The sequence below is a fragment of the Leptonotus elevatus genome, chromosome 3 (genome assembly GCF_054856555.1).
Source record: "Leptonotus elevatus isolate MCC_2025b chromosome 3, RoL_Lele_1.0, whole genome shotgun sequence".
Classification (NCBI taxonomy): domain Eukaryota; kingdom Metazoa; phylum Chordata; class Actinopteri; order Syngnathiformes; family Syngnathidae; genus Leptonotus; species Leptonotus elevatus.
The window spans coordinates 21,037,184-21,064,347 of record NC_141241.1 but is presented as its reverse complement, the minus strand read 5'-3'; the positions used below and the strand labels follow the sequence as shown (position 1 = coordinate 21,064,347).

The 27,164-nt window shown below is 38.8% G+C and overlaps 3 protein-coding genes across 4 annotated transcripts in view; 2 read left to right on the top strand and 1 right to left on the bottom strand.

Moving 5' to 3' along the window:
• kcnq1.1 (potassium voltage-gated channel, KQT-like subfamily, member 1.1) overlaps positions 1–3,008 on the top strand; it is a 41,971-nt gene extending 38,963 nt beyond the window's left edge. The window contains exon 17 of the mRNA XM_086071065.1: positions 2,914–3,008. The gene's annotated coding sequence lies outside the window, so the exon portion shown is untranslated. The remainder of the gene's footprint in view (positions 1–2,913) is intronic.
• On the top strand, positions 1,452–21,973 carry trpm5 (transient receptor potential cation channel, subfamily M, member 5). The gene is made up of 26 exons (XM_086071063.1): positions 1,452–1,546; positions 2,831–2,895; positions 6,328–6,469; positions 6,543–6,723; positions 8,384–8,550; positions 8,667–8,844; positions 9,002–9,066; positions 10,040–10,225; positions 10,514–10,613; positions 10,741–10,859; positions 11,192–11,539; positions 12,886–13,029; positions 14,651–14,774; positions 14,917–15,062; positions 16,001–16,113; positions 16,185–16,277; positions 16,542–16,800; positions 17,168–17,286; positions 17,360–17,492; positions 18,237–18,411; positions 18,575–18,743; positions 18,821–18,999; positions 19,076–19,208; positions 20,876–20,948; positions 21,048–21,138; positions 21,254–21,973. The coding sequence occupies exons 1-26, from the start codon at positions 1,520–1,522 to the stop codon at positions 21,307–21,309; spliced, it is 3,585 nt and encodes a 1,194-aa protein (XP_085927189.1). The 5' UTR covers positions 1,452–1,519; the 3' UTR covers positions 21,310–21,973.
• A 134-nt stretch (positions 21,974–22,107) lies between these two features.
• Positions 22,108–26,710, bottom strand: traf6 (TNF receptor-associated factor 6). Of its 2 annotated transcripts, none has more exons than XM_086072199.1 (8): positions 26,637–26,710; positions 25,590–25,900; positions 25,278–25,428; positions 24,294–24,452; positions 24,109–24,180; positions 23,806–23,883; positions 23,412–23,723; positions 22,108–23,330 (listed from the first exon to the last, which is right to left on the bottom strand). In XM_086072199.1, the coding sequence occupies exons 2-8, from the start codon at positions 25,898–25,900 to the stop codon at positions 22,734–22,736; spliced, it is 1,680 nt and encodes a 559-aa protein (XP_085928325.1). In that variant the 5' UTR covers positions 26,637–26,710; the 3' UTR covers positions 22,108–22,733. The 2 variants fall into 2 exon arrangements, with proteins under 2 accessions (XP_085928325.1, XP_085928324.1); XM_086072198.1 differs by having other exon boundaries at positions 25,590–25,927; positions 26,637–26,695.
• Positions 26,711–27,164: the final 454 nt, after the last annotated feature.

The window sequence follows — 27,164 nt, the reverse complement described above, 5'->3', positions numbered from 1 at the left end:
TTAACCACTGCCTTTGCCTTTGTTCTGCCTATAGACATTTTTTAGAAGAACTTTTGAATGTGATAGAATCGTTTGATTGTGTTTATCTGTACAGTACAGTCAGACTGTGTGGTACACTTACTTCAACTGCAGTAACCTAGAGAGGAGAAAAGGATCCCAAGTGCCTCTCTTATTACATTAAAGTCATGATTTTATGAAGACACTACTCTGTTCATCCAAAATATAAAAATTTTGGCATTGAGTACGTGATATGATATGTTTAATATAGGGAACGAATATAGGCTATATATTTAGACTTTATACGGTTTCGCTTCACAATATTTAGTGTTTCCCACACCATGTTAATACTTGGGCGGGCCACCCAAGTAAACTGGCCACCACCCACCAAGTTTTCAAGAAAATTTTATAAAAATATATACCCCCTGCCCCCCACATTAAATAAAAAATAAAATGTGTCGCGACAGCATGTAACATTAATTCGCCATCGCGACGCAAGTCATACGACTGAGAACCCCACCCCCCAATCCACCCAACCGAGTAGATTTCAAATCTGTGGGAAACACTGAAATGTACTGGTGTATATTTATTAGCTGCGAATCAAAATGGGTATTTTCTAATTCTACTGCATATTCATCCATTCCATTTTATCAAACGACAAGACTCAGCTAAACTAAGCAGCAAATTTGTCCACACGCTGACTTCTTACTGTGGCAAAAGTACAAACAAATAGGTAAATACAAACCTTATTGTCTTAAAAAGAGAAACAATGACTGAGAGTAACATAATGGGCCCTTATTATTATTATTTTTGTGTGCTCAGCGCAAGTCTTGACTCGCTGGGGTCCATGACCTGGGCAATTGGAAACCGCCTTGCACCCTTGATAGTGCATGCGATGCTGATTGGACTTTATGCCAACATGACCAACAGTGACGCATATTACGTTGTCACAGTGGCTGGAAAATCATCTTTATAGTGAAATTACACAATAAAATAACTGGAAATACATGTGAAGAACCTTTGGCGGTGGAGTGCAATAGTGTACTTTGGAACGGCAAAATGTGGTGTGAGGCCTTGCTGACATACACATGAGATCATGCATTAGGACAATTTCAACTTGTAATGTATTGCGCAAAACTTAAGTGTCATATTTTTCTGCCTTTTTCTACAAGACATAAATGTGCTAAACACAACAGTGTTGATGAATAACAACCATGTTTAACCATATTCAGGCAAATACTGTAAATAAAATGTATTTTAGAGTCATAAAAAATAACAGATTGGATAAGTCATTCTCACCTTACCCCGCCCAATAAAGGGTATGGGTGGAAACGTTGCTAGTATGTCCTCGGCCTCCAGTCTTGTTATTGGCAGAGCAGTATGCAAATGAGTGATGTTGTTGGTATTGTTCCCGTGATAGATCCACACCGCTTCCTGGTAGCCAAAGTGTCTCACTCAAGCCTTGTGAGGTAAACTTCGACGCCTTCTCAGGTGTGTTTAAGCAGGAAAGGATCAGTCAGTGATGCTGGGCAGACAAGACAATTTTCTTGTGAGTACATATAACAGCTACTGTCTTACTCTCTTGTTATTAGAACAATATTTTTGCGTAAAGTACCATCTATCTATCTATCTATCTATCTATCTATCTATCTATCTATCTATCTATCTATCTATCTATCTATCTATCTATCTATCTATCCGTCCGTCCGTTCGTCAATCTATCTGTACTGCATATAATATTATATATATCTGAATTACAGGAGAGTTTTAAAAAAAGATTGGAAGCAACTTTTATTATGATGCAATAAGCTCTACAAACTAATAGAACTGCCAACTGCAACCACAGAATAATCAACACCTTTTGAAGCTACTACTTCTCTGAGGATGTCAATCAAAACTGATTTGAACTATCCTTATAGGCTACTGTAAGGGCATCATATTTGATAAAGCTTGTGTACTGAACACTTGATTGTGCTAGTGTTGTAGAATGTGTGGCTGTCAGTGGTCAGTCATAAATCCAGCTAGATTGAGTGCCATGAAATGTTGAGGAACTATTCATCCTTCAATAGATACTTCAAATGTTCAGGAGAGAGGTGTGTATGTGTGTGTGTATCGCACAGCTGGTCGTTAAGTCCCAAATGATTGCATGCAAATCGGATCATTTGCACGTCCAGTAGTCTTTATCCTCTCCCTGTAGTCAAATAATACCAGCTCCCACCACAACCAGCAATCCTACATTAAAACAGGAATGTTTTAATATACATTTATCTAAAGCATAATAAGTATGGCATAGTGTTTCATGATTTCCTTTATTAGTACAGACGACTGAACACAAACAATTCACTTTCTTTGTAACCACAAGCTCATTCCTACTCACTGATTGATACAAGGTCCCAAGGGTGTTGTAATCTTTTTTTTTTTATAAGCGTACAAATATTTGCAAATGTAAATAAGACCCAGCCAAATGGGTCCTTTAATATTTATTTCAATGTAATGAAACAATCAAAACTACTGCGACAGTGACTGTTAATTTGAAAAAAAGACATAATAACTATATCAATTGACTCAACAAAACCATCTTCGTAAATTGATCAGAGAGATTGGATTTAGTCACTGCTGGCATCCAACAATGAGCGGTGGTGCTTTGTCAGTTTCAAGTTCAAACATATGCTAAGAGCTGCTTTGCATATGGAGCGCGGATGGAAATTCTGCCAGTTTTGCATCGGCCACAAGTTTCTCAAAGAACATTTTGTTATGTGAAGTGGGTGATGAATGAGTCATAATTGGTTTAGCGGGAAGTGCATATAATATTGGCTTGTTTTCTTGTTTGTAGGAGCTGCGGCCACAGACAACATGCCTGCGATGTGGGGACATACTGGAATGGTCAGAAGAGCACCGGTGTGTTTGTGTCTGTCTGTCTGTCTATCTATCTATCTATCTATCTATCTATCTATCTATCTATCTATCTATCTATCTATCTATCTATCTATCTATCTATCTATCTATCTATCTATCTATCTATCTATCTATCTATCTATCTATCTATCTATCTATCTATCTATCTAAATTGACAGAGTTCCATAGTTTAAAAAGTTCTGATTAAGACAAGCAGCAAAAAAAAAAAAAGGATAGATAATACTGTACTAATAAAGGAAATCATGAAACACTATGCCATACTTATTGTGCTTTAGATAAATGTATGTTTAATACTGACAATTAAAATAAAATCTTTAAAAAGTGAAAAAGTATTTTAGAATTGGTTAAAAAAAATTAACCAATAGACTAAGTCAATCACAAAAATTAGACAACACAAGCATTTCTGCCTTGAAAAGTATAGTTAATGAAACCATGTTAGCAACACCCGGAAAACCAATGTCTGGCCACTTCCGTGTTACAGTGCGGACATTTGTTGCTGATAGACACGGCACGACCATCATGAATGGTCCTTAAGTAATTGTAGCGATTATTTGGGTTGCCGTAATGGCTTATGAGAAATTTAGATGGTACTGAGGGGAGTTGTAATTTCCTCAGCAACCTCTGGGGCACCACGTAGACTTTGCTTGTTTGTAGGAGCAAAATAAACGATAAAAATCCTATTATCAAGTATTCATAATCTGAAGTTGCTACTTTTAGTTTAGTCTAGTTTATCCTGGAGTTTTCTGCTTTCATAAGAGAATTACTAATCCACTCAGTAAACACAAATGATTCCGCAGAAATTGAATTTCTAGACGCTTCGCGCGCTGTGTCCCAGGTGGCCGGCAGTTTGGTCCCGCCTCTTCCGTGAGCATGAAGCAGACTTGGTCGACTGAGACCAAGCTTTTGGGATAGTATTTGATAATTTTTTGATCGGACTTGACAAGCCAGATGCTTCATTTATCATTCTGAACATATTTCAAACATTACCGCAATCATAAAATTATTGAATCCGCTAAGTTTACTAATTAGCAAAATTTAGGTGGCTACAGAAATTACACACAAATTATGTAAACTTCAGATTCATTAGGAGCGGCAGGATTCTTGAGGATAACTAATAGTGACCGCTAGAGGGCACTGTTGTACCATTTAACTTTATAACCAACAGCACATGGCTAATTCCTGTGGATAGACCAGACTATAAAAGATGGTCTGGGGACTGATAAGCAGTTTTATCGCTAGTTTGCTTGCTTCAGGTCTGTAGGAGCCGTGGTATGCGTTTCCCGGGGGGTTGTAAAATATTTGTTACATCATATTTTATTTTATTTAGCTGTTAATAAATGATAAACCGATTTGATTTTTTCAGGGCCGATACCAATACAGATTATTGTTAGTCAAGGAGGGCGATAACCGATATTTCAAGTCAATAATCATTTGCAGTAAAAAAGAAAATATTAGCATCATTTTTTTTTCTGTATAGGTTTCTTGAAACTGAGATGACATTTTCAAAATACCTTGGATAAATCCCAAAACTACCATACAATTGGTCTCAACTGAATGGCATTTCTCATCGCTTTCATTCAAATTGCCATTGTCGTGGTACATGTCTTAATTGCCTCAGTGGATCTGTGCAAATGGTTGTGTACATTTAACCTTCAGTTAGCACAATGTGCCCACATTTAGCACATTTTCCAAATGGATAGATCTTGCTGATCGAACTGGATTAGTTATTTTTCAGTCTAATGGCTGTCCTCTCCAAAACATGTCAGCAGGATTTCAGTGTGTAAGTCATAATATGCAAAATCATCTGTTCGGTTGTCAAAATTAGTCAAGCATATCACAGGGGATCAGTGTAGAGGTCGTCAGTTCGTTCCTCAACCCTTGAGTGACTTTTACTTATTTATTTTTCACTTCTTTATTTTACATTCTTCCAAGTGTAAATATTACGCTAAAACAGAGACTATTTGGTCCCACTCTAAATACAGTAAAAATTTACTCGACAGAATTTACTGTGTAGTGAAAGTGTTGCGGTAGTTGGTTCTTCATTTACGCTGTGCTCTAGGAATAATTACAGTAATTAGTTTTTCATGAATATACAGATTTCGGCTTACACTTTCTTTTGTTGCACTCTAATGTGTAAGTAACTTTGTGTCAATAAAAAGTGTTGCAATTTCCTTGACTGTGAGTGGAGTATGTCAAACCGCAAACTTTGAAAACTGCTCTTGTAAAATCCTTTTTTCCCCCTCAGTTTTATATACAATTGTATTTTGTTAGCGGCACCTCTGCTGTTGTGACAAAACATCTAATGATTTTGACCTGCAGTGCTCACAGAATGCCAAAGGGACGATGCATTTTGGGGGCACTGACTACTTGTATGACATAGAAATTTGATTTGACACATAGGTAAGCTGTTTTGGGAGAGATATAAGCTTTTGCTGATGAACCATGGTCTTGTGCAAAATCATCCAAGTTACTTTGGGCAAAAGCACTAAGTGAATGCAGATGAGCCAAATCAATTGAGAAGGAGCTTTGCAATTGTGACGGTACTGACTCTTTGTTTGGGAAAGGAACTTGGAGTGAAGCATGTGTGACCAGTTTTGGGATAGATATGTGCTTTTACTAATAAATTGATAGGTTGTGCACAAATGTAAGTCTGTTTGACCAAATGAGCTTGCAGTTTTGAAAATGTCATCTCAGTTTCAAGAAATGCGCCAAACCTATGGAAAAAAAAATGTAAAATGCCATTAAACATGTTTGTTAAAACAACTTTTCAAATTTTCAACACTTTCCTTTTCATTTTAAACAAAGAGAATAGACAGCTTTGTTTAAAATATATTACAAAAATTGCAAGGAGCTTCCAGGGTCATCAATATGTGTTAAACTAAATTAAACACTAAGACGTGAATAGCTCCCTAATTTTTTCTACTGTAAATAAAGTTTTCCAAAATTTCAAAATGATTCCTTAATTTTTGAAAATAAAATGTGTATGAAGTTCTCAGTGTCAGAAACATCTTTTATTAACTAAAAATATAAATAAATACATATTTGAAAAGTTCTCTGTATCACACTGAGCAACAAATGCATGCGAATGTAACTAATTTTGTGTTTTCGTCAGGGTTCGTAAAAGGTTTCAAGAGATCTTCGCAGACAGTGAAAAATTGTCTGAACATGTTAAAAACGAACTACTTTGCGAGAAGTAAAAACTAAAAACTGTTTGTGAACATCTTACAAATCCTGATGAAACCCCAAAATTCGGTCAGTGAGATACCAGCTTTATCGGCCTTCAGACTCGTGAAAAAGGCCGATGCCGATATTTGTCAAAATGCCAAATATCGGCACCGATAATCGGTCTATCCATATTAACAATGTAAAGACATAATGTACAGTATGTTAAAAACCTTTGCTTTTCATGTTTAGTGTCCCCCAGAGCTGTTCATGCTGCTCTACAGAGGACAACACACTGCTGAATGTAAGAGATCAGAAGAGAATGAAGAGTCAGTGGCCAGCTGGAAGAGTGGGTGACATTGACTTCATTGGAACCTCCAAGACAAAAGGAAAGGTAGACAACATAAAGCAAAATCACACAGTTAGAAAAAGAGTAGGTCGCTTTACCCTCTTCACTTCTCTTCCAGTTTATGAGGGTGCAAGACAATACCGACCCAGCGCACATCTTCCAGATGCTGACAGAGGAGTGGGGACTTGCTCCTCCACATCTGGTAGTTGCTTTAGTGGGAGGAGATGAGCTGGCTCAGATGAAGCCCTGGCTCAGGGACACCCTCAGAAAAGGTCTTGTGAAAGCTGCACAAAGCACAGGTAAGAGGTACAAAGCCAAACAAGCATTAAGCCTGTGGAGGCACCAGACCGATGCGTATAATTAAGGAGTAACTTAATCACAGTTAATCTAGAAATAATTGATTTGTAATCTACTCTCACATCAACAATATAGAGAACACGTGCAAATGCACATCTAATGAGATCCAAATTTGGCCTTGTCGAACAATATACCTGCTTTTGTAGTGTGTGTGTGTGCTTGTGTATAATACAGTGCCCGGTATTACTGATATTCTTTTATTATGCTTTTAAATGTAGATTTAAACGTACACTCTAAAAACTGCTGTTTTAACCCAATTATGGATCCAAAATGGACCGGTCCACTTTCTGTGTTTTTTTTTTTACCCAAGTAAAAGTTGCTTTACACTAAAAGACCCATTTTGAGTCAAGAACCCAATTAATTTACCCAAGTAAAGGATCTGACCAAGATTTATGAGTTGTTTTACACTAAAAGAGCCATTTCATGACTCAAAGTTGGGTCAAATTGACCCAAGTAGAGGATCGGTCCATTTTTGACCCAACTATTTTTAGAGTGTATGCTTTTATCCCCATACCTATGATTAAGGTTGTTCAAATATATTATATAAAATCATGTTTTCCAAAATATTATTATTTTATTATTATATATATATATATATATATATATATATATATATATATATACATGCTCTTTTAGTAATTTTAGTAAGATACGTTTGAATTTGTTAGCATTTTATTTATTTATTTACAACTTTTACTTACTGGTAAACATCTATAAAATGTAACAAATTTTGGATTTTTTAAAATCAACCCTTGTATAATACAGAGGGTCAATTTTAGATATTTTTTGCATTAATCGTGGGCATTTACACTTAGTTATTTTAAACTAAAAAGGAAAATCTTTCATTAGGTTGATGCTGCTGTGTTAGCATGTCAGACACATGCAGTCTTGGTACTCTCCAATATGTTTTCAAAAAGTTGTAATAATATTTATTCTTATATTTCTTACCTTTTCATCCGAGGGAGCGGTCCACTGTTCCATTTACAATTGACAGTAAACTGAACCAATCAACACGTCGTAGCGTATAGAAAACTGCTCCACTTTTTCCCTTTGAAGGAGCGGCCCAATTGGTCAAACTTCAGTCAGGATACAGTATGGTCTGTTTCACTCCCCCTGCTAGTTTCACAGTCGTGAAGAACCAAGAGAGCATGTATCTAACGCGCCTTGCAGCATGAGAACCACAAATGAGAGAGTGCAATGAAATGAGAGAATCTTATTTGATATGCTGCAAAATGTGCAAAAATCACTGTTGTAGCCTCCACTAGCGCAGGACAGAGCGAGAGAGAATGTGGATCCAAGCAGGTTGTAGCATTTGGGTAATACAGGGAGGGACTATCAGGCGATGGAGGTAATGTTAGCTGGCTTCCATGACATGCCTCAGCAATGGTGATTAGTATTCCTAAATAATGAGGATATGAATCCATCTTCATTGCTCAAGAGTTATCACATGCATATTTGCATACTTTGCATTAAAATGTACATGCTGAAAGTACGTTACACCCCTACACACAGACACACACTCATAATTGTGATTATTATTGATCAACTGCATGAAAGACAAAAACTTGGACACTCCTGTGTAACAATCTCTCTTTGCTCCAGGGGCATGGATTTTGACTAATGGCCTTCAATTTGGCATCACCAAGCACTTGGGTCAGGCCGTACAAGATCACTCCTTGGCTAGCACTTCTGCAAAAGTTCGTGTCGTGGCCATTGGCATCGCACCCTGGAACATGATCCACAACCGAGAGGCACTCCTCGGCGCCAAGGTGTCTAAGGGCACACAGGAAACATACAACTGAGAAGAACAAACAGGGCCAACTTCTCTGAGTAAACGCTGGCATCCTGATGATGTTTTTATGTCATGTGTATTTATCACTTTAAGTTGGATGTGCCAGCAGTATACAAGCCGCAGGACTTGCCCCATGGGTCAGTTTATTCTCTGGACAGCCACCACTCTCATTTTGTCTTTGTGGAGGAAGATCCAAACAGACCCGGAGCCACGAGTGAAATGAGTGTGAAGCTGCTCAAACACATTTCTCTTCAGCGCACAGGCTATGGAGGTAAAGACTTGGGAGGAAAAACATTGCTAAACAAATACACAATAGCAATATCTTATTTGAACATGTAAAAACACTGCAGACTCATAAGACCATTAAATCCGATGCAGTCTGCAGACTTTCATCATTTGTTGTGTGAATCCTGCCTTTGTTTTTAAAGGTGCAGGAAGTTTTGAGATCCCTGTTCTTTGTCTGTTGGTCCATGGTGAACCTCCAATCCTAAAGGTTGGGCTCATTGATTTTGTTGTTGTTGGTTGGTTATTTAAACAAATATGATTTATATGGTCTCTTAATTTTGTCAAAAATCTTATTATTATTATTATTATTATTATTATTATCATTATTATTATTATTATTATTAACAGTAATATATTCTATGCACCCCAGTAACACCCTATGATGTAATAATTTCCTGAAAATGTAACAACAATTGCACTTTATCAAAAATTTAATGTAATAATTTTACCAATAATGTAATCATTAAAAAAATCCTGACTGATATTGTAATAACATTTTTACCAATGTAATACCTTACATTATTATTATTTACATGTTTTTTCCCCTCAAAATGGATAAAGTAAAACTTGACAGATAATGTTGAACGAGTTATGCAAATTGTATTCCATTTCCGGGCGTTATTACATTTTCAGGAAATGATTGCATTATAGGGTGCCACAACCCTCTAAACATTGCATACCATAGTGCATTTGTGGAATATAAATCGGGCAGAAAAATCCACCTGTTTTTATGAAACTCATATTTTGCTACTTGCTTGCATAATGACATCACAGTGCCTAAGGGCTCACCTGTTTTTGGGGTTTGACGATGTAGCGTTTGCAAGCTCAGCCCCACTGTGATGTCATTTTCAGTCAACAGCAAGTGGCAATATGGCAAAAAACGGGTGGATTTAGCTGCTTAAATCATATTCCACAATCACAATATTAACCAAAATGCCTTGTTTAGACTAGAGGTGATGCATAGATCATATTATTGTAAATCATTTTTTGCCTTGACTTCCTCTTAAACTTGGCTAAGTGTTTGTACATTAGGCTGTGACTCAGATTTTGATTGCGCCTTCTCACAAAGATGCAGACCGAGGCTACCTAAAAAAAACACCTTTCTGTATTTCTTTTGGAGGGGAGCTAAACTTAAGAGTCTGTGAGCTTGACGTGCATCAACAATTTGTCCTTTTCTGCAGAGGATGTGTAAAGGCATCGGCAATTCGACACCTTGGCTTATTCTAGCAGGCTCAGGAGGAGTGGCTGACATCCTCGTCACACTCATGAACAGGGGCTGCTGGGATACAGGCAGTGTTCGCGAGCTGCTGCTGGGCACCTTTCCAAACGCCTACCACAGCACGGACATACGAAACTGGGTCAAGCTGGTGAGGGTGATGTGTTGCCGCACGGAGGCAGGCGTAGAGTTATGAATGTCAAGAGGTTTGAACATTGCCTGCAAAATAGGACAAATGGGAACGAGAGCAGCTAAAATGGGATTCCCTTCATCCAGATTTGTACATGATGGCCCAATTAAAAATAACACGAGACGTATACAAAGTGAAACAGTCTTCAATTTGGGAAAGGGATCATGAAACAACATTTATCACCAGAAATTGCCCACTCAGATATGACAAAATACTGTTTGTAATATGTGCCTGGCATCCACCAATCAGATCCAGAAGATACTGCATCACGGGCATCTACTCACTGTCCATGACCCTGGACAAGAAAGCTCTGAGCTGGACACAGTCATCCTCAAAGCTCTTGTCAAAGGTAAAGCACTTTTTATGACAAATGCTATTCAGAATAATTGCTATTCACGGGTTATGGCACCATTGACATTCTGTGTGTGTGTGTGTGTGTGTGTGTGTGTGTGCGTACGTGCGTACGTGTGTCTGAGCTTGTAAGAGTCAAAGTCAGGAAGCCCAAGACTTTCTTGATGAATTGAAGCTGGCTGTGGCCTGGAACCGAGTGGACATTGCCAAGAGTGAAATCTTCAATGGAGATGTGGAGTGGAAGGCGAGAGACATAGTTATTACCTGTAATTCGCAAAATCTGCAAGGTTTTTAACAAATTTGTAAATAATGTTTTGCATTTTAGTTAAGCAAAGCCCATAGCCTATTAGTGATAGTGAGTGAATGAGGGATCTGTAAAAGTGTTATATTTGGCCTCCTTAAACCTGCTAAGTTGATTGTTTCCTATTAACTGCCAGCCCAGTTAAAATTGATCTTTGACGTCTATGGACGTCATTGGCAGTGAATGAGTCACAACGTTATGTGGGAGGTAGAAATTTATGACCTGAATTTGACGATTAAATTGGGATTACTACACCTCAAACATTGTCTGTGCAGGCGTGTGACCTTGAAGAGGTGATGATGGATGCACTTATCAACGACAAACCAGACTTTGTTCGTCTATTTGTCGACAACGGTGTTAACCTGGGCGAGTTCCTCACCTACGGACGTCTACTGGAGCTTTATTTGTCCGTGTCAGAAAAGAGTCTCCTGCATAACCTACTTCTGAAAAAATATGAGGAGAAGCAGCGTCTGCTTGGTACTGCAAGGACACCTGGGCCTCCTGGGCAACACATGTCAGAGCAGGGGGAACGCAAACCCCGTTTCACACTTTATGAGGTTGCCAAAGTGCTCAAAGACTTTCTCCATGACTCCTGCAAAGGATTTTACCAAAAGATTCCAACAGTGAGTGATGAGGCAATGCTCAAGAACACAAAGCGTTCTATTTTTGTAGGTGACGCTTGTAGAAATGTTGACGTATTAACATGATTATGCTATTTCGTACTATCTTTGCAAGTATCATTAATCACTATGAAATCAAAAATAAGGATCAAATGATTTTTATTCAGTTCATTTTTATTGAGGCATGCTTGATAACACACCCACGTGCCATATGGTGACATTTACATCTCTGAAATGTACAAGCATAAACAAATACTAGGAAATATTTATTTAATCCTGGATTGGCTGGCAACCAGTTCAGGGTGTACAGCCCGAAGCCAGCTGGGATAGGCTCCAGCACCCCCGCGACTCTTGTGAGGAATAAGCGTTTCAGAAAATGGATGGATGGATATTTATTTATATAGAGAATTGAACAATCTAACACAACACAGTACTTGACAAAATCTAAATATGTATCATGAAATTGCGTGCCTATGCTGTATTTTGTGAGTATTTATCATGGCTTGTGGCTAAATGCTATTATTAACTAGGGGTGTCAAGCGATTACAATTTTTAATCGTAATTAATCGTATGACTACATTGAGCTCATCCCAGTATGATTTGGGATGGTAAATCCTGATCTCTATAACATGTGCTTCCACCATGGTCAGACAGCTACTAGGAGGAATGCAAAACAAGGGTGTCAGGCGATTAAGATTTTTAATCGGAATTAATAGCATGACTTCAATAGTTAAGTCACGATTAATTGCAAATTTTATATCTGTTCTAAATGTACAATGAAATGTACAGTAAAATACAAGTAGTGCAATAAAGTTTTCATACTCCTGTTAACAAAAAAGTGGAAACAAATTTAAACTAATAGAAATATAGCTGCTTCTTTTAGTTATTGATACAGTAATTTCATAATAATTTATAAAAAATTAAGTTAAAATGAAAAATATGTACTGTACTGTAAAAAACGAGTGTGATATTGATTTGTGTTGAGGCCATTTTTCTCCCACTGGATGGCATAATTACATTTGTAAGACGTTGGTCACACCTCAGTGCATTTTTCTTTTCATATAAAGAGCTATGTAATCTTTAACAGGAAGTAACTTGTGCATTTTTAAAATGGCAAAATACAACTTGACCCCAGTCACCACAAATATATGCATTATTATTACATTTATTACTGCTCAATTTTGACGTGGAACTTGAAATTAACTCAAAATGAATGCGTTTATTTTGACACCCCTACTCTTAACCTTTTAGCCCACAGTGAATAAAATGTGCTGAAGTCGTGAAAACAAAATGTGATTGAATATTATGCAAGCTGCATGAACTACAACTGGGTTGTGTTTGCACTCCAGGAAAAGCCTGCAAAGGGTCGACTGTTCCACAGCCAGAAGAACCTGGCAGAACTGGAAGAGCGTTGCCAACATCCTTGGAGGGATCTTTTCCTCTGGGCCGTCCTTCAGAACCGACAGCAGATGGCTAACTACTTTTGGGCCATGGTATGTCTTGTCATTGCATTTCCATCACAATACGGTGTGGTTCATTCGTGCCGGGCAATGAACAACAACAGCACAACAGCTAATCAAATTCAAAGATGATCTTAATTATATAGAGGTAGTTTTGTGGTCTGTATAGTGTGTGTGATGTGGGCTAGTGTGCAGGTACACATACAGTAGGTCCCACTTTTAATAAATGGGGCCGCTGAAGAAACTCCATCATCATCATCATCATCATCACTGGCTTGAATTTAAAAGCATGTATACCTCCTGCAGCAATTGTCAAATAAAGGTCATGTTTCAGTGTGGATGACATGAGAGTTTAGATTTATGAATAGTTTAAATGACACCAATCAATGATAGAAGTACTCTGTTTTTCCGCATCCTTTTACGGTAGCTTTGATTTTGTTATTGTCCTTCCCTGGACCGAGCCAACCAATTACTGCAATGCTTCAAGTCGTCACCCCCGTGTGCTCCGTCCCTGCATTTATTTCAAACATTATCTGAAGTTATGGTAATTTCATTCAAAGTGTGCACATTCTGCCGCCACTAATGGTCATATTATCGACATACTGGCACGATTCTGAGTGTTTGAAGTATCTCTCATGTTACAAGCTTTAATATATTGCAATTATCATCGCAGCATGCAAACACTGCATCTCATCTATGTGCATATAATGTCAGCCAGCGTCTCACAATCTTCTAATATACATATAATGTGATACACTGTCAAAATGTTTCCTTCAGGGAGCAATTTAATATTCTTAGTATGTTCAAGTCAAATATGACTGGCATAGTATTCAACTGGCAGTGCCATTCCTATTATGGGTAAGAGATCAAGTTGTGCCTGTATGATGTTTCATTTCATTTCATAAATGTAAATTAGCCCAATGTAGCATTTTCATGATTCTGCTAAACTCCAGAACAATAAGAGACACATTTAAAAACATAAGCTTTATTAGGGAGTTCAATGAAAGTTACAATAATGTCCACATGAGCAATAGAATGGGCTTATATAAGATTCATTCGCTGTGTTCGAGTTTATTTTGGCTCGCTTGTTCCCACAATTATTCTCTTCTTTCTCTGATGCGGGCTTGGTAAAGAATCAATGTTATAAGACTTTTTAAATCGATTTTGGAGCGCTACTTGTATACAACTTTTATTTGCACTACTGCAGCATCTCAGGGGGATGTAGAGTTTGCATTTTCCCATTAGGCTTATGTGAGTTCGAGAATGTTCAAGCAGAGACACTTAATTGGCAGTAAGTGTGTGCATATCGGGTATATATATATTTTTGTGTGTTTAAAATATATCAAAATGACCAGTCTGAACCGTACGACTTTTTTCTAAACCAGTTGTCACTTTCTTTCTAATATAGTGAGTTGAGCACAAATAAATATGCTCTTTTAAAACAAAAATGTAGTTTACATTGGAAATTGACAACTATTCATATTTAAACAAATTGACACCAGATGGCATGTTTGGATCTCACACCACACAAAGTCTGTTGAGTTCAAACCCAGTTAATAAATAGAAAAGTGCACATGTACAGCCAGGCAAAATCCGCATACCAAGATGTATGATGATTCAAAACTTGAGATTCACATTTATTTCATTTATTCAGGGCCCTGAGGCAGTCGCAGCAGCATTGGCAGGATGCAAGATTCTGAAAGAGATGGCAAGACTTGAATCTGAGGCCGAGTCTGCGCGTAGCATGAAGGAAGCCAAGTATGAACAGTTTGCCCTTGGTGAGTACTTCATCTGCTGTCAAGCTGACTGTGAGATCAGAAGTAAGAAAGGTGAAACAATGCAACAGACACTGATATACCGTCTTTTCTTTGTGGACCTCAGAAAATTGACATTTTTGATGTACTCCCTGTGCAATAACAGATGTGTTTGGAGAGTGTTACTCCAATAGTGAAGACAGGGCTTATGCATTGTTAGTAAGAAGAACACAGTGTTGGAGCAAATCTACCGTCCTCAACCTGGCAACTGAGGCTGATGCTAAGTCCTTTTTTGCCCATGATGGAGTTCAGGTAACAGAACAATTTCCACCTCAGTGGGATTGATTTTTTTCCCCTTCTCTCTCTCTCTCTCTCTCTCCCTCCCTCTCTCTCTTTAGTACTTTTAGTCAATTAGCTCGGTTCACGTGTTTTTCTTTTGTAATCTTTCCTTCTTTTTTCTTTTTTTACAGTGATCTGCAATATTTTACTCAAACAACATTCAAATTACCACTTTTGTGTATTAATTCATGTTTATTGTAAGATGGAAAATTCAGCAAGCAGCACTGACGCACAGCATGGTGGTTAGCATGCCTCACATTTCTAATTTTTGGGATTCAAATCTCACCTTCAGCTTTACTGTGTTTCCTCCCACATATCAAAAACTATTATGCTAATCGAAGACCGCCAGTTGTCCATGAGTGCGATTCTAAGAGTGAATGGTTAGTTGTCTACACTATTTGTGATGTGCCCCTGTACCCAGTCTCTCATCCAAAGTCACCTGGGATAGGCTCCAGCTCACCTGTGATCCTAATGAGGACAAGTGGAATAAAAAATGTAGATGGATGGAGGGAAAATTCACCCTGCCCTTCACAGAGTAGAATTTTTACATGACACAAGACACCATGAATTTACTAAATATTTGATGTTTTGACCTGTACAAGGTGCCCATATTAACAAGACCGGGTGCTCATTCAAGTAATTACATTGCATTAGCGCAGCAATGAACTGGATACAGGTCCACGTACCTGGTGGCATAATTTGATTAATGGCAAAAATTAGCATTTTAACTAGGTTAAACATCCATGCATGGACAGTACAATCTGTGACTGGAAGGCAGATCTGTGTAATGTCTTATACTGCCCCCATGTGGGATGATTCAAGTGTACCTAGTTTAGCATGTTCAAAAAATGACCAAAAAAAAAAGTATGTATTTAATTATTGATTTATTTTTATATTGATTTATTTTTCAGGCTCTCCTGACAAAGATTTGGTGGGGAGCAATGACAACAGACACAGCCATCTCCAAGCTTGTTGTGTCTTTCTTCTGCCCACCTCTCATTTGGACTAACCTTATAAAGTTCTGGTGAGATTATCTGGATTTAATGCAGCTTTGTTCCCCTACAATGTACAATGTATGTTTTTTTTTTTGTGCAGTAATGAAGATGTGAACAATCAAAGCGATGAGGAACCGTTTGTGGAGCAGGACACAGAGAAGGTTTTACTGTTAACGGATGAAGATGGCCCACTGTAAGTTTTGATTAATATGCAGGAATTATGATTTTTCTCATAGCATAAGATTGTCTTGTGCACATGATTTTTTATAATAGTGCACAATCCAGGGCAAAGCCATAAAATGTTTCAAATAAAATAAAGAAAATAATCATGCTAACCTCATGACTGTGAGGCAGATATTTCACCTTGCTGCATCTCTGGTTATATTTCAAACGTTAGACAAATATTTTTTAGAGGAAGACTTCCATCCTGTCCTCTGCCTTTTTTTTTTTTTTGAAGGAACTCTTCACCTGGTGCCCCAACAGATCAGAGCTGTGCTTCAGTGTGGTGGCGTTTCTTACTTCGTCGCTGGCGTCGCTTCTGGAGTGCTCCCGTCACTGTGTTCCTCGGTAACGTCATCATGTATTTTGCCTTCTTGTTCCTCTTCACCTACGTGCTCCTGCTGGACTTTCTTCCACCGCCCCCACTTGGTCCCGGGCCCCCTGAGATAATGCTCTACTTCTGGGTGTTCACCTTGGTGCTGGAAGAACTTCGTCAGGTGACTCTTATAACATTAGATGACACTTCTTGTTAATTATTACTCTGCAGATACTTTTAGATTGTTAATAGTGCTTGTTACATATTATATATAATTCACATCACATGGCATTTATCTGATATTGTTGAGTACTAGCCTTCCTCTATGACACCAACCAAATCTTTGCTAGATATGTTTTTAAACAGTCTTAATCTCTTTATATAAATAACATAAAGCATTCTGAAGACAATAAGGTCAAAATGGTTGCGACGAGGCGCAGGTGTACTGTTTTCAATAAAAGGCAATACTTGTTAACCTCATAAAATACATTTATGCTCTGTATTATTATTGGAATTTTACTGTGATTTAAAAAACGTGTGCCACGCAGAGCTTTTTTTCAGATGAAGAGATGAACATCTTAAAGAAGTTCAAGCTCTATGTGGAGGACAACTGGAACAAGTGTGACATGGTTGCTATTTCACTATTCGTCGTCGGCGTTTCATGCAGGTAAATGCCAAAGAACACATACCGGTACAGAACAATATAAAGAAGAATTTTGTTTCGTTTGTTCGGATGGCAGGATGGTCGATGACACTTACGAGGCAGGAAGGACGGTTCTAGCAATAGACTTCATGGTATTCACCCTGCGGTTGATCCACATCTTTGCTATTCATAAGCAGTTGGGGCCTAAGATCATCATTGTGGAGAGAATGGTGAACAAAAACACTCGTGCAAACACCTTGCGACGTGACATTCTTAGCACATCTTCTCCACAGTTTAGAGTTTCTGCTTTTGAAGCTCTGACTCCGGCCTTCCTGTCGATTTTCTCCGGGTTTGTAGAGGAATTACTTTCCATGCTTGCATTATGTACAACTTCACTTGCTCAGGTGCGCATTGCCGTATTTTGAGATATGATAGAATATTTTCCTCAAAAACAATAACATTCATCAATTTGAACATTAACTATCTTGTCTTTGTAGTCTATAGAATTGATGTTGGTTGAAAAGGATTTGCAAATCATTTTTACATTTCACATAACGTGCTAACTTAGCGGGCGTTGCTTTTGTAGAAAGGTGCGAAAGTGAGTGTGAGTGGATGTTTTTCAATATTTCACTGGTCTCTGGCATTTCTCACCCAAAGCCAGCTTGGGTAGCTACTGCTCCCCCAGTGAGGACAAGCGCTACAGAAATTGATGGATGAATGTCCTGAAGGTATACTGGGTGTGTCGCAGAATCTCGTGTATTGGAAACATTTCTCATTATGATGCAGTGCAGTTCTTCATCAGTAAAACCACAAAACGGAGGATTATGTATTAATTGTTTTTAATTCAGCTATAGCATTGGGTGTCATTAAATTCCAATTAACTAATGTCGTGAATGATAAACCTTTGTTAATTAAAAAAATAGAAGATGTGAAAGTCTTCCATATCCCAAGCATTACAATGATTTTCTTTCCAGATGAAGGATGTCTTTTTCTTCCTCTTCTTCCTGAGTGTGTGGCTCATTGCATACGGGGTGGCGACCCAGGCTCTTCTCCATCCTAATGATCCCCGGATCGACTGGGTCTTTCGCAGAGCCTTGTATCGCCCCTACTTGCACATTTTTGGACAAATTCCTTTAGAGGAAATAGATGGTAAATGCCTGCAGGATGAATCAATAATGTTTGATTCAACGTAATTAAACATTATAGTTGAAAACCGTTGTATCACATGTTTAATGTTTTTCATTGAGGCAGTTAGAGTTGGCCTGATTTCAGTTAACTGCAATTAGGTCCATTTGTTTCTTTCATGATACAGCTGCTCGGATGCCTGAAATGAACTGCACCAATGAGTCAGAGGAGATTATCAAGGGCCTACGGCCACCATGTCCGAATGTCTATGCCAACTGGCTGGTCATCCTTCTTCTGGTCATCTTCCTTCTTGTGACCAATGTCCTTCTGCTCAACCTGCTCATTGCCATGTTCAGGTCAGGAGCTCATAAACATTGAAGAGCAACTCTAGGAAGCAGGCGCCCTCATTTTGTCTTTGTTTTGTGATGTACAGTTACACCTTCCAGGTTGTACAGGGCAACACTGATATTTTCTGGAAGTTCCAAAGGTACAACCTAATTGTTGAGTATCACAGCCGCCCAGCATTGGCTCCACCTTTCATTATCATTAGTCACCTCTCTCAGCTCCTTCTCAGCCTTGTCAAGCAGCCCGAGTCCAAGCAGGAGCATCTTGGTAGGATGGCACACATTGCTCAAATGTAATATAACACTCAGACTATAAAACTGTGCATTCTGGCGTGTTTTACTAGAGCGAGAGCTACCAGTAGGGCTTGACCAGCGGCTGATGACATGGGAGACTGTCCAGAAAGAGAACTACCTGGCCAAACTGGAGCGACAACATTGGGAGAGCAGTGAGGAGCGACTCAAGAGTACATCCTCAAAGTAATTATGTACTTGTCATCCGTTTATTTTACAACAAAAATGTAAAGCACACTTCTTGAATAAGAAGATCAAATTATAGTTATTTCCTTTCATTCCTGACCAGAAATGTGTTTTAGTGGTTGAATGTCATCCTTTATTAATTTCTGATTTCTCAAATAAGGCCAGCGAGATGGCTAAAGTTGGTGTATAATTCCTCATTCCTGCTCAAAATGGTAAAACATTGCAGGCTCACTCAAAATGAGCTCACACTAAGAAGGCACTTCAAAAAGGACAGTAGAACATTTAATTTAAAAAATATAGTAAAATAAGAAAATTATTTCTTCAAATATAAGCACAATTATCTGCCAACAGAACAAGAACATTTTAACTTAAATTTACATGTAAGATTTTGAAAAATAAGAAAATAATATTATGCTCATATCAACCACAGCGGTCTTGAAAATAGTATTTTTAGACTAAAAACAAGTTAAGTATTGACTTTTTTCAAGCTGTAATAAATAGAACAAATTTTCTTAAAATGCATAAGTATTTTTTTACACTTGGATAACTTGCCCGTGTGTCAAGCTGGGAGGTAACAGGTCTCGTTTTTATTGTCTTTAGTATAACCGAGCCAGGAAGTGAACCCACATCCTCAAAGTCTGAGGGTAGGCATTCTACCACTAGTAAAATAACGAAATGAACCACTTAAGCTATATTGCACTTTTGTCTGATTGTTTTCATACTTGTATTTTTTTTCCATTTATCTTATTGCTAGATTATGCAAAATCTTAAAATATGAAAATTAAATTTATGAAACCTCAGTTTCTTTCATGATACAGCTGCTCGGATGCCTGAAATGAACTGCACCAATGAGTCAGAGGACTCATTGATAGTTTTTTGATAGTTTGTTAGTTGTCATCTTAAAATGTGGAAAATGCTTGTATTAAGCCTCACAGTATTTACAACTGTCTGTTAACACTCAATGCCAAGACTGCTTGATCAAATAAGATAATTAAGTAATACGTATCTTAAAATAAGCACAATTATCTTGTCTGACAATTTAATTTTAAGTAAAAAAAACTTGGCGGCACGGTGGATGACTGGTTAGCACGTCCGCAGAGGACGTGAGATCGAATCCGGGCTTCAGCCTTCCTGGGTGGAGTTTGCATGTTCTCCCCGTGCCTGTGTGGGTTTTCTCCAGGTACTCCGGTTTCCTCCCACATTCCAAAGACATGCATTGCAGGTTAATTGAACACTAAAATTGTCCCTAGGCGTGATTGTGAGTGTGAATGGTTGTTCGTCTCTGTGTGCCCTGTGATTGGCTGGCAACCAGTTCAGGGTGTACCCCGCCTACTGCCTGAAGCCAGCTGGGATAGGTTCCAGCACCCCCGCGACCCTAGTGAGGAATAAGCGGTTAAGAAAATGGATTAATGGATGGATAAAAATAACTTGTCAAAGCAAAATAAGCAAATTTAGGTTAAATTTGAGAAATAATATCTTAAGATTTCAGTTTTTGCAGTGTGATACCGAATGGTCTCCATAGGTGAATACATGTCTGTATGGTACAAGAAATTGCTAAAGCACTGTGCATTATTGCATAAAACAACAATTGGATGTAGGTTTTGTGTATTTATTTAAAATAATAAAATGCTGAATTTTACAACTTTTTATTTATTTTTGCTGCCAAGGGTTCAGAGTTTGCTAAGAATTATCGGTGGGGTAAAGGACCAAGAGAAACGACTGGCATCCATGGAAGCTCAGGTATGCCCAAACTTGACATTCATATTTTTTCATATCTCATATAGGAATCTATCTTGTATGTCATGGAGTAACACCTGTGACACCTGGATTTGAATCTAGGTCAGATACTGTGGTGAGGTGTTGTCTTGGATGGCGGAATGCTTTGCTCTGAGCACACTAAAATGTGGGAAAGAAGTTCCAACTGCACCAAGTGAGTCAAGTGGCAATCAAAATGATGCTCTGTAAAACCGATAATACGACTACACTCACTTAATGAAGTGTTTTATTTGAATTAATGGACCACCAAATGACATTGTCTTTGGCAGGCTGCAAGGCGAGCAATGACGCCCATCAAAGTCAACTGAAGAAAGAAACCAAATGAGCTAAAGGTTAGCTGTACATTGACAAATAAAGGATATAAAGCTATAATAAATAGTAAGTAGTGATATTGAGATGCCAATTATAACAATTTTCTTCTGTATTCTTAAAGATGAAGTAAATCAAATTGACACTGACTTTGTTTGAATATACTTAATGTTGTAAAGTGTTATATAGTTGTATTGTCACACATGATGTGCCATGTGTGCCTGTTGTGATAATAATGATAAAACAAATGGGTCCAAATGGGTCTGACAATTGTACATTATTGTAAGGTGTTTGATCCATGCAATGACCAATACATTTTCAAGGACTTCTATGCTTTCTATGACTCTTCCAGTCTCTCTGTTGCAACCTGCTAATGACTCTGTGAGATTAAGATCATTCACCACTTCCCCGAGAGCATCCTCTATGAAGGTTGCCAATGGCGAGGATTGTAACATAAAATCATTTACCATTCAATATATAATTGTGGTTCAAGAGCTTCTACATATTATTGAACATCACATAAATGTCCTGTTTTGTATCTTACTTGTCCCCATTAGGTGGCCCATTGGGTAACTATAGCATATGCCAGCTAAATATGGGCCATTGATTGCAAATTAATTGTGAATGTAATGTTCTATTCAGTCACAAGTAAGTTTGATGTTGTGAAAATGAGCAGTTAGATAGAGTGGGCCAGGCTGCAAAATTGCGAAAATCTGCGTATAACTGATGCCTAAATGCATTGGAGGTCAATTTCTTATTTAGTTTAGGCTATAAGTCGTTGGAAACTTTGCATTAAAGTTACATACAACTCTGGTGATGACAGGAATCTTTATTTCAGAAAAAAAAATGCACATACATACCAATCATTGGTTATAGTTCTTCTTATTGAAAACCTGCATAGAATAGTCTACTTTGTGGTTGGTAATGTTATAGAATAACTTAATAAATGCAAAGACACATTTGGAAGATATAAATCATTTGCGATTATACACAATATTGGTATGAACTTGGAAAAACCTTGAAAAAAAATTACACCCCTCGATATAATAAATTTCAGTCGCTAAAGATAATTATTATAATTACGGACTCAATTGTGTTCATCCAGTGCCAGTGTGAACTAATAATCAAGGCACAACAAAGGGAGTTTGACAATGGCTTATATACATTTTCTGCATGTGCTGGTAAAAAAAGAAAAAGAAATTATACACAGTGCTATGCGGTAGTAACAGTCAGTTTGTTGGCAGAAAATCTAAGTGAATCACCAAATCCATTCCTACTAAATAAATGTGCATAAAAGATGTGCATACATGCAAAATATTTCTCATTTGTTCAAAATAAAACTGCATTAAAGTAAGAATCATCCAAAAACATTTGAAAGATGGTAAATAACAGCATAACATTTGCACATTCTGGGAAAACGAAGCATGACAGCAATACAAGTTAGTCACGTGACGCTTCAGGACCTCTTGGCTGCACTGGAGCTCCCTCACGTTGGAACACGTCAAAACGTGGCGTTACCTCGCAGCGGATGAGGAGCGTGTCATCCTTGACGAAAGCTCGCTGATTCAGCTGATGCAGGTGCAGGAAAGTCACGTAACCAAAGCCTTTGGGGTTACGTTGAATGGTGGGTTTCTTGAAGGCTTGAAGGTCCGGCTTCGTCTCCATCACCTCCATATGATGTTGCGCGTCAGGGCCCTGGTCTAGAATGGCCAGGCGGATATTGCCCTGGAAAGGCCAGCTCAGCTGTCCATCGAAAGCCCCTTGCATGGTGTGGACAAAGAGGGATATGTAGTTGGAACAGCGTGGGGCATTGGGGGTCTGCAGGTGTAAGCGCAGGCACAGTTTGTAGCCCGGTCGACCCGTGTAGAAGCCCGGGCTGTGCTCGACCACCGGCAGGCCTGCTTCTTGGTTCCGGAGGTGGGCCGAGAAGCCTCTGAGACGCCAGATGAAGACGCCGTGGCATTGTTGTGCCTCCAGCTCCTTCACCGTGTCCTCCAGCACCGCAACTCTTCTCTGGAGCTGAGCAAGCTGGCCTACCTGTAGAAAGGAAACAGAAATCATGAGATGGCCACCATTGACAGGATTCCTAAAACTCAACCGTATGGAATATGAAAATACCCGGTTATCCTCTAAGATGATAAGCTCACGGAGCTGGTGATCCTGTTTTACTAATCGTCCGTCCATATCCCGGATCCTCTGCATTACTTCACTAGGGTGGCATGGGCCACAGCTGCCGCCGCAGCTCGCGCTTCCCCGACCAGATGATGCGGACGCTGCTCCTTGGTCATCAGATGAAACCGAAGGTCCAAGAGCCCGAAGTGACTTTGGTGTGGTGCCGTTAAGGCTAAGGCAGCGCACAAACTCTGCCATGTAGCGCATGTGCATTTGTGTGAACTCCTGCATATGCTGAGCCAGGTTGTGACGCTGCATCTATAAAGAACAATAATTCGACAAATAGTTGTGCTATAAGGAATGTCAAGTGAGTTTCCAATTCTTAAGAAGCTTTACCTACCCTTTCCTTACATCCAAAAGTGCTAAAGGTACAGGCAATAGGGGCTTTCGGGCAATCTGTATCACAATGAGAGTCCATCTGCAACAAAAACATTACAAACATACATTTTTAAACTGCGGATGGGGAATGACAAGGAGGAATTTGGTTTTCCAGCTGTTGATTTTGAGAAAGTTTGAACTCAACCAAGATCAGAGTTTAGAGAGACAGCCCATGAGGTGAGAGGTGGCGAGACAGTTGGCTTTGATGGAGATATAGAGCTGGCTTTCATCTATCTAGCAATAAAAATGAATTTTGTATTTGTACCTGGACTCTGATGAGATCCAGCTCACAGTACTGGCACTTGATGTCCGCAAAAGGACATTGCTGTTCATGAAGCTGGAGGAGAAAAGATGTTGAAGGGGAATGAACTCCCAGGCATACTGTATGATCTAAGTTTTTTTTTTTTAAATCAAAGAACTAGTTAGAAAAAGAATATTTAAATAAACTACCTCCCTCTCCTCGTATACAAAGCTTGCAACGCAGTCTGGGCAGGACATGGGTCTCCTTCGGCACTCTATGGTTTTGTGTTCCTCCAAGTAGATTTTTCTCACGGACTGTTGGCACTGCGGGCAGGGCACGGTTGCAAACGTACATTGTTCCAAATGATTCTGGAAGGAAAAAAGAATGAAAAACAGGGATGTGTTTACAGTAATCTCCTACCATTCTTGGAGGATAGAAACAAAAGTGTCAATACTTGCCTGTATTAAGAGTTTAAACTGAAAATATTGCCATTTGCCACAAACTATAATATGAAAACGATATCATATAATTTGCAGCTCATTATACAAAATTACATTTCAAATAAAAATAGATGGTTTGCAGATTTCCACAAAAAAATGAATGCTTCCAAAGTGTATTACATGCTACAACTCTCTTGACATTTTAAAACTTGGCTCCTCCACTCACTTCACAAGACAGCATCTAAGCACAATTTTTTCTCCTAGCCATTCCCAATAGTCAAAACAGATATTTAAAAAAAAAAAAAAAAAAACTGCATCACAATGATTGTATGATTAAGATACAGCCATGATTATACACATGGCCGGCAGGTGGTTTTGTGCGCATTTGAAACTTTTGAGTAATGGACGCTTTCTCGAACCTGTTGGTTCAAGTGTTTCGGTGCCTCATGAGGCTTCATCTCACTATCACTTAAGAAAGACAAAACAATTCAACTGAGGTTGCAATTATATCAGCTGTCAACACCATAGCGCCACAGGAACAAAACCCAGGGAGGTGGTGATCTACTGTGAAAAGTCTCACAAGGCAACCGTGAAAAAGACTAATTGGAAACAAATCGACTGTGAAATCTTAGCTCATCTTGGGTCTCCATATGGCCTTTTAAATATCCATACATACAGAAAGGAATATTTACATCACACAGATTTCTAGTTTATGTAGGCTTCCTATAATATAGTGTTATGGCATATTCTCACCTCTAAATGTCTAAGCTCCATTTTGTCAGTACAGCCAGCATTTGGACAGCGGACAGTGAGTGAAAGAATCTCCCTTTTGGCAAAGTTATCAGGAAATAGCTGGTCTTCTAACAGCATTTCATTGTCCACTGGGCACCTCTGTCCTGCATCCCTTTATTTCAGGAAGAAGATTAACACATGGCACTTCATTTATTGCGACACAAACATATAAGCTACATGCTATTGATGACAACATTTCAGGCATGCTGCTGTGAATTAAATTCATTATCAACCTAAATTAGTGTTAAATGTTGAAGCAACACAAAAGCCTACCGAATTGACTTCTCAATGCAGGTTTTGCAGAACCGGTGCCCGCATGGTGTTTGAATGGCATTCCTGAGAGCCATGAGACAAATAGGACACTCGTACTTTCTCTCGAGTGGCGGGTCAAATTCCACATCGTAGCCCTGCACAAGGTCTGTAGATTGCAGAATAGTAGAGCCGCCAGAGCTCTCGGAGGGGCTTTGTATGGATTCTCGTTCCCTTTCCAGCATCGCCAAGGCACAACTGGACAGCTCGCCACCACCAGCTCCCTCATAACTGACCTCCTCTAAACTCCCCTTGTGACTGTCGGAGCAAGACATCTGAGGAGGATGACACACAAGTGGAACCTGGTAGGCAACAACATACAATGATTGCATAAAATGGATGGATGGATGGCCATTCATATACATCCGCTACAATATTGAGAAACACTACAGCATTATTGTACCTAGGGATTTTTTTTTTAATTTAGGAATAAGCAAACATGTTTACAAATACTCGAGTGGCGAGATGTTTTGGTCTTCTTCTTCTTTTCCTTTGGGCTCTTCCCTTCAGGGGTCGCCACAGCGAATCAGTTGCCTCCATCTAACCCTGTCCTCTGCATCCTATGCTCTCACACCAACTATCTTCATATCCTCTTTAACTACATCCATAAACCTTCTCTTTGGTCTTCCTCCAGACCTCCTGCTTGGCATGTGAAAACTCAGCATCCTTCTAGTTATGAATAATTGTTTATTACACGTGTTTATTTGTCACTATTGTTACTTTTGTTAGTAGGCTGTTATAGTTGTATATATTTATATTGGTTCGTGTAAATACTAGTATATTATACACATTTAAACTGAAATGACTCAAAACTAACAGACAACGTTGTTGTTTGAGGAGACTAGTCGAACTTCTACATGCGGAACTGTTAGTTTTAGTCCAGGCTGTGTTCTCTAAATACTGTATTTAAATCATAATAACCACCACAGCACGTGGTAAGGGCGCCCAACTCTTGTAAGCACACTAAAACACACTACGAACAATAAGACAAATACCATGTTAAAATATTACCTTGAGTAAGTCGGTAACGTATGTATCTTGTGTACAGAATTTCCTGCCTTAACCACGTCATCATACGTCAAAACATAGTATCATAGCAGGCTGTCCCACTCCCGTTACAGTATTACGTCAGTGAGGCTGCCATATTGGATGTGTCAAGCCTGTCTCGTACTTAAACTAGTGCAAGTCAATGGACTGAACTTCATGAAGCAAAAACAACAAAAGTGAATGCCTCTTGTTTATCGGCACCAAAATTAACGTAGGTAGCTCTTTTTTTCCCCAAACCTGATTATTACAAATGTGAATTCATATAATTTCAATATTTGAATATGGAACTGTGTGACATGCACTATTAGCGTCCATTGAAGGTGCTGCAAATGCCCTTACAAGCAGACAGCTGTGGACTGAGTGGGACAAACAGTCAAGCACACTCACAGAATGAGAACACTGGAGCTGCTGCCGGCCACAACTCATCCCAAGATGCTCACACGGCGATATCGCCGCAGACCCCTTAATAAAGTCTTACACCCAGCACGACAA

Coding starts and splice junctions, on each gene's coding strand:
- traf6 (XM_086072199.1), bottom strand. CDS start 25,900: ATGTCTTGCTCCGACAGTCACAAGGGGAGTTTAGAGGAGGTCAGTTAT. Junction 23,724..23,805: donor CTTTTGGATGTAAGGAAAGG/GTAGGTAAAGCT, acceptor TGTTCTTTATAG/ATGCAGCGTCACAACCTGGC. Junction 23,331..23,411: donor TCATCTTAGAGGATAACCGG/GTATTTTCATAT, acceptor TCCTTTCTACAG/GTAGGCCAGCTTGCTCAGCT.
- trpm5 (XM_086071063.1), top strand. CDS start 1,520: ATGCTGGGCAGACAAGACAATTTTCTT. Junction 16,278..16,541: donor ACGGATGAAGATGGCCCACT/GTAAGTTTTGAT, acceptor TTTTTTTTGAAG/GAACTCTTCACCTGGTGCCC. Junction 17,287..17,359: donor GTCGTCGGCGTTTCATGCAG/GTAAATGCCAAA, acceptor TTCGGATGGCAG/GATGGTCGATGACACTTACG.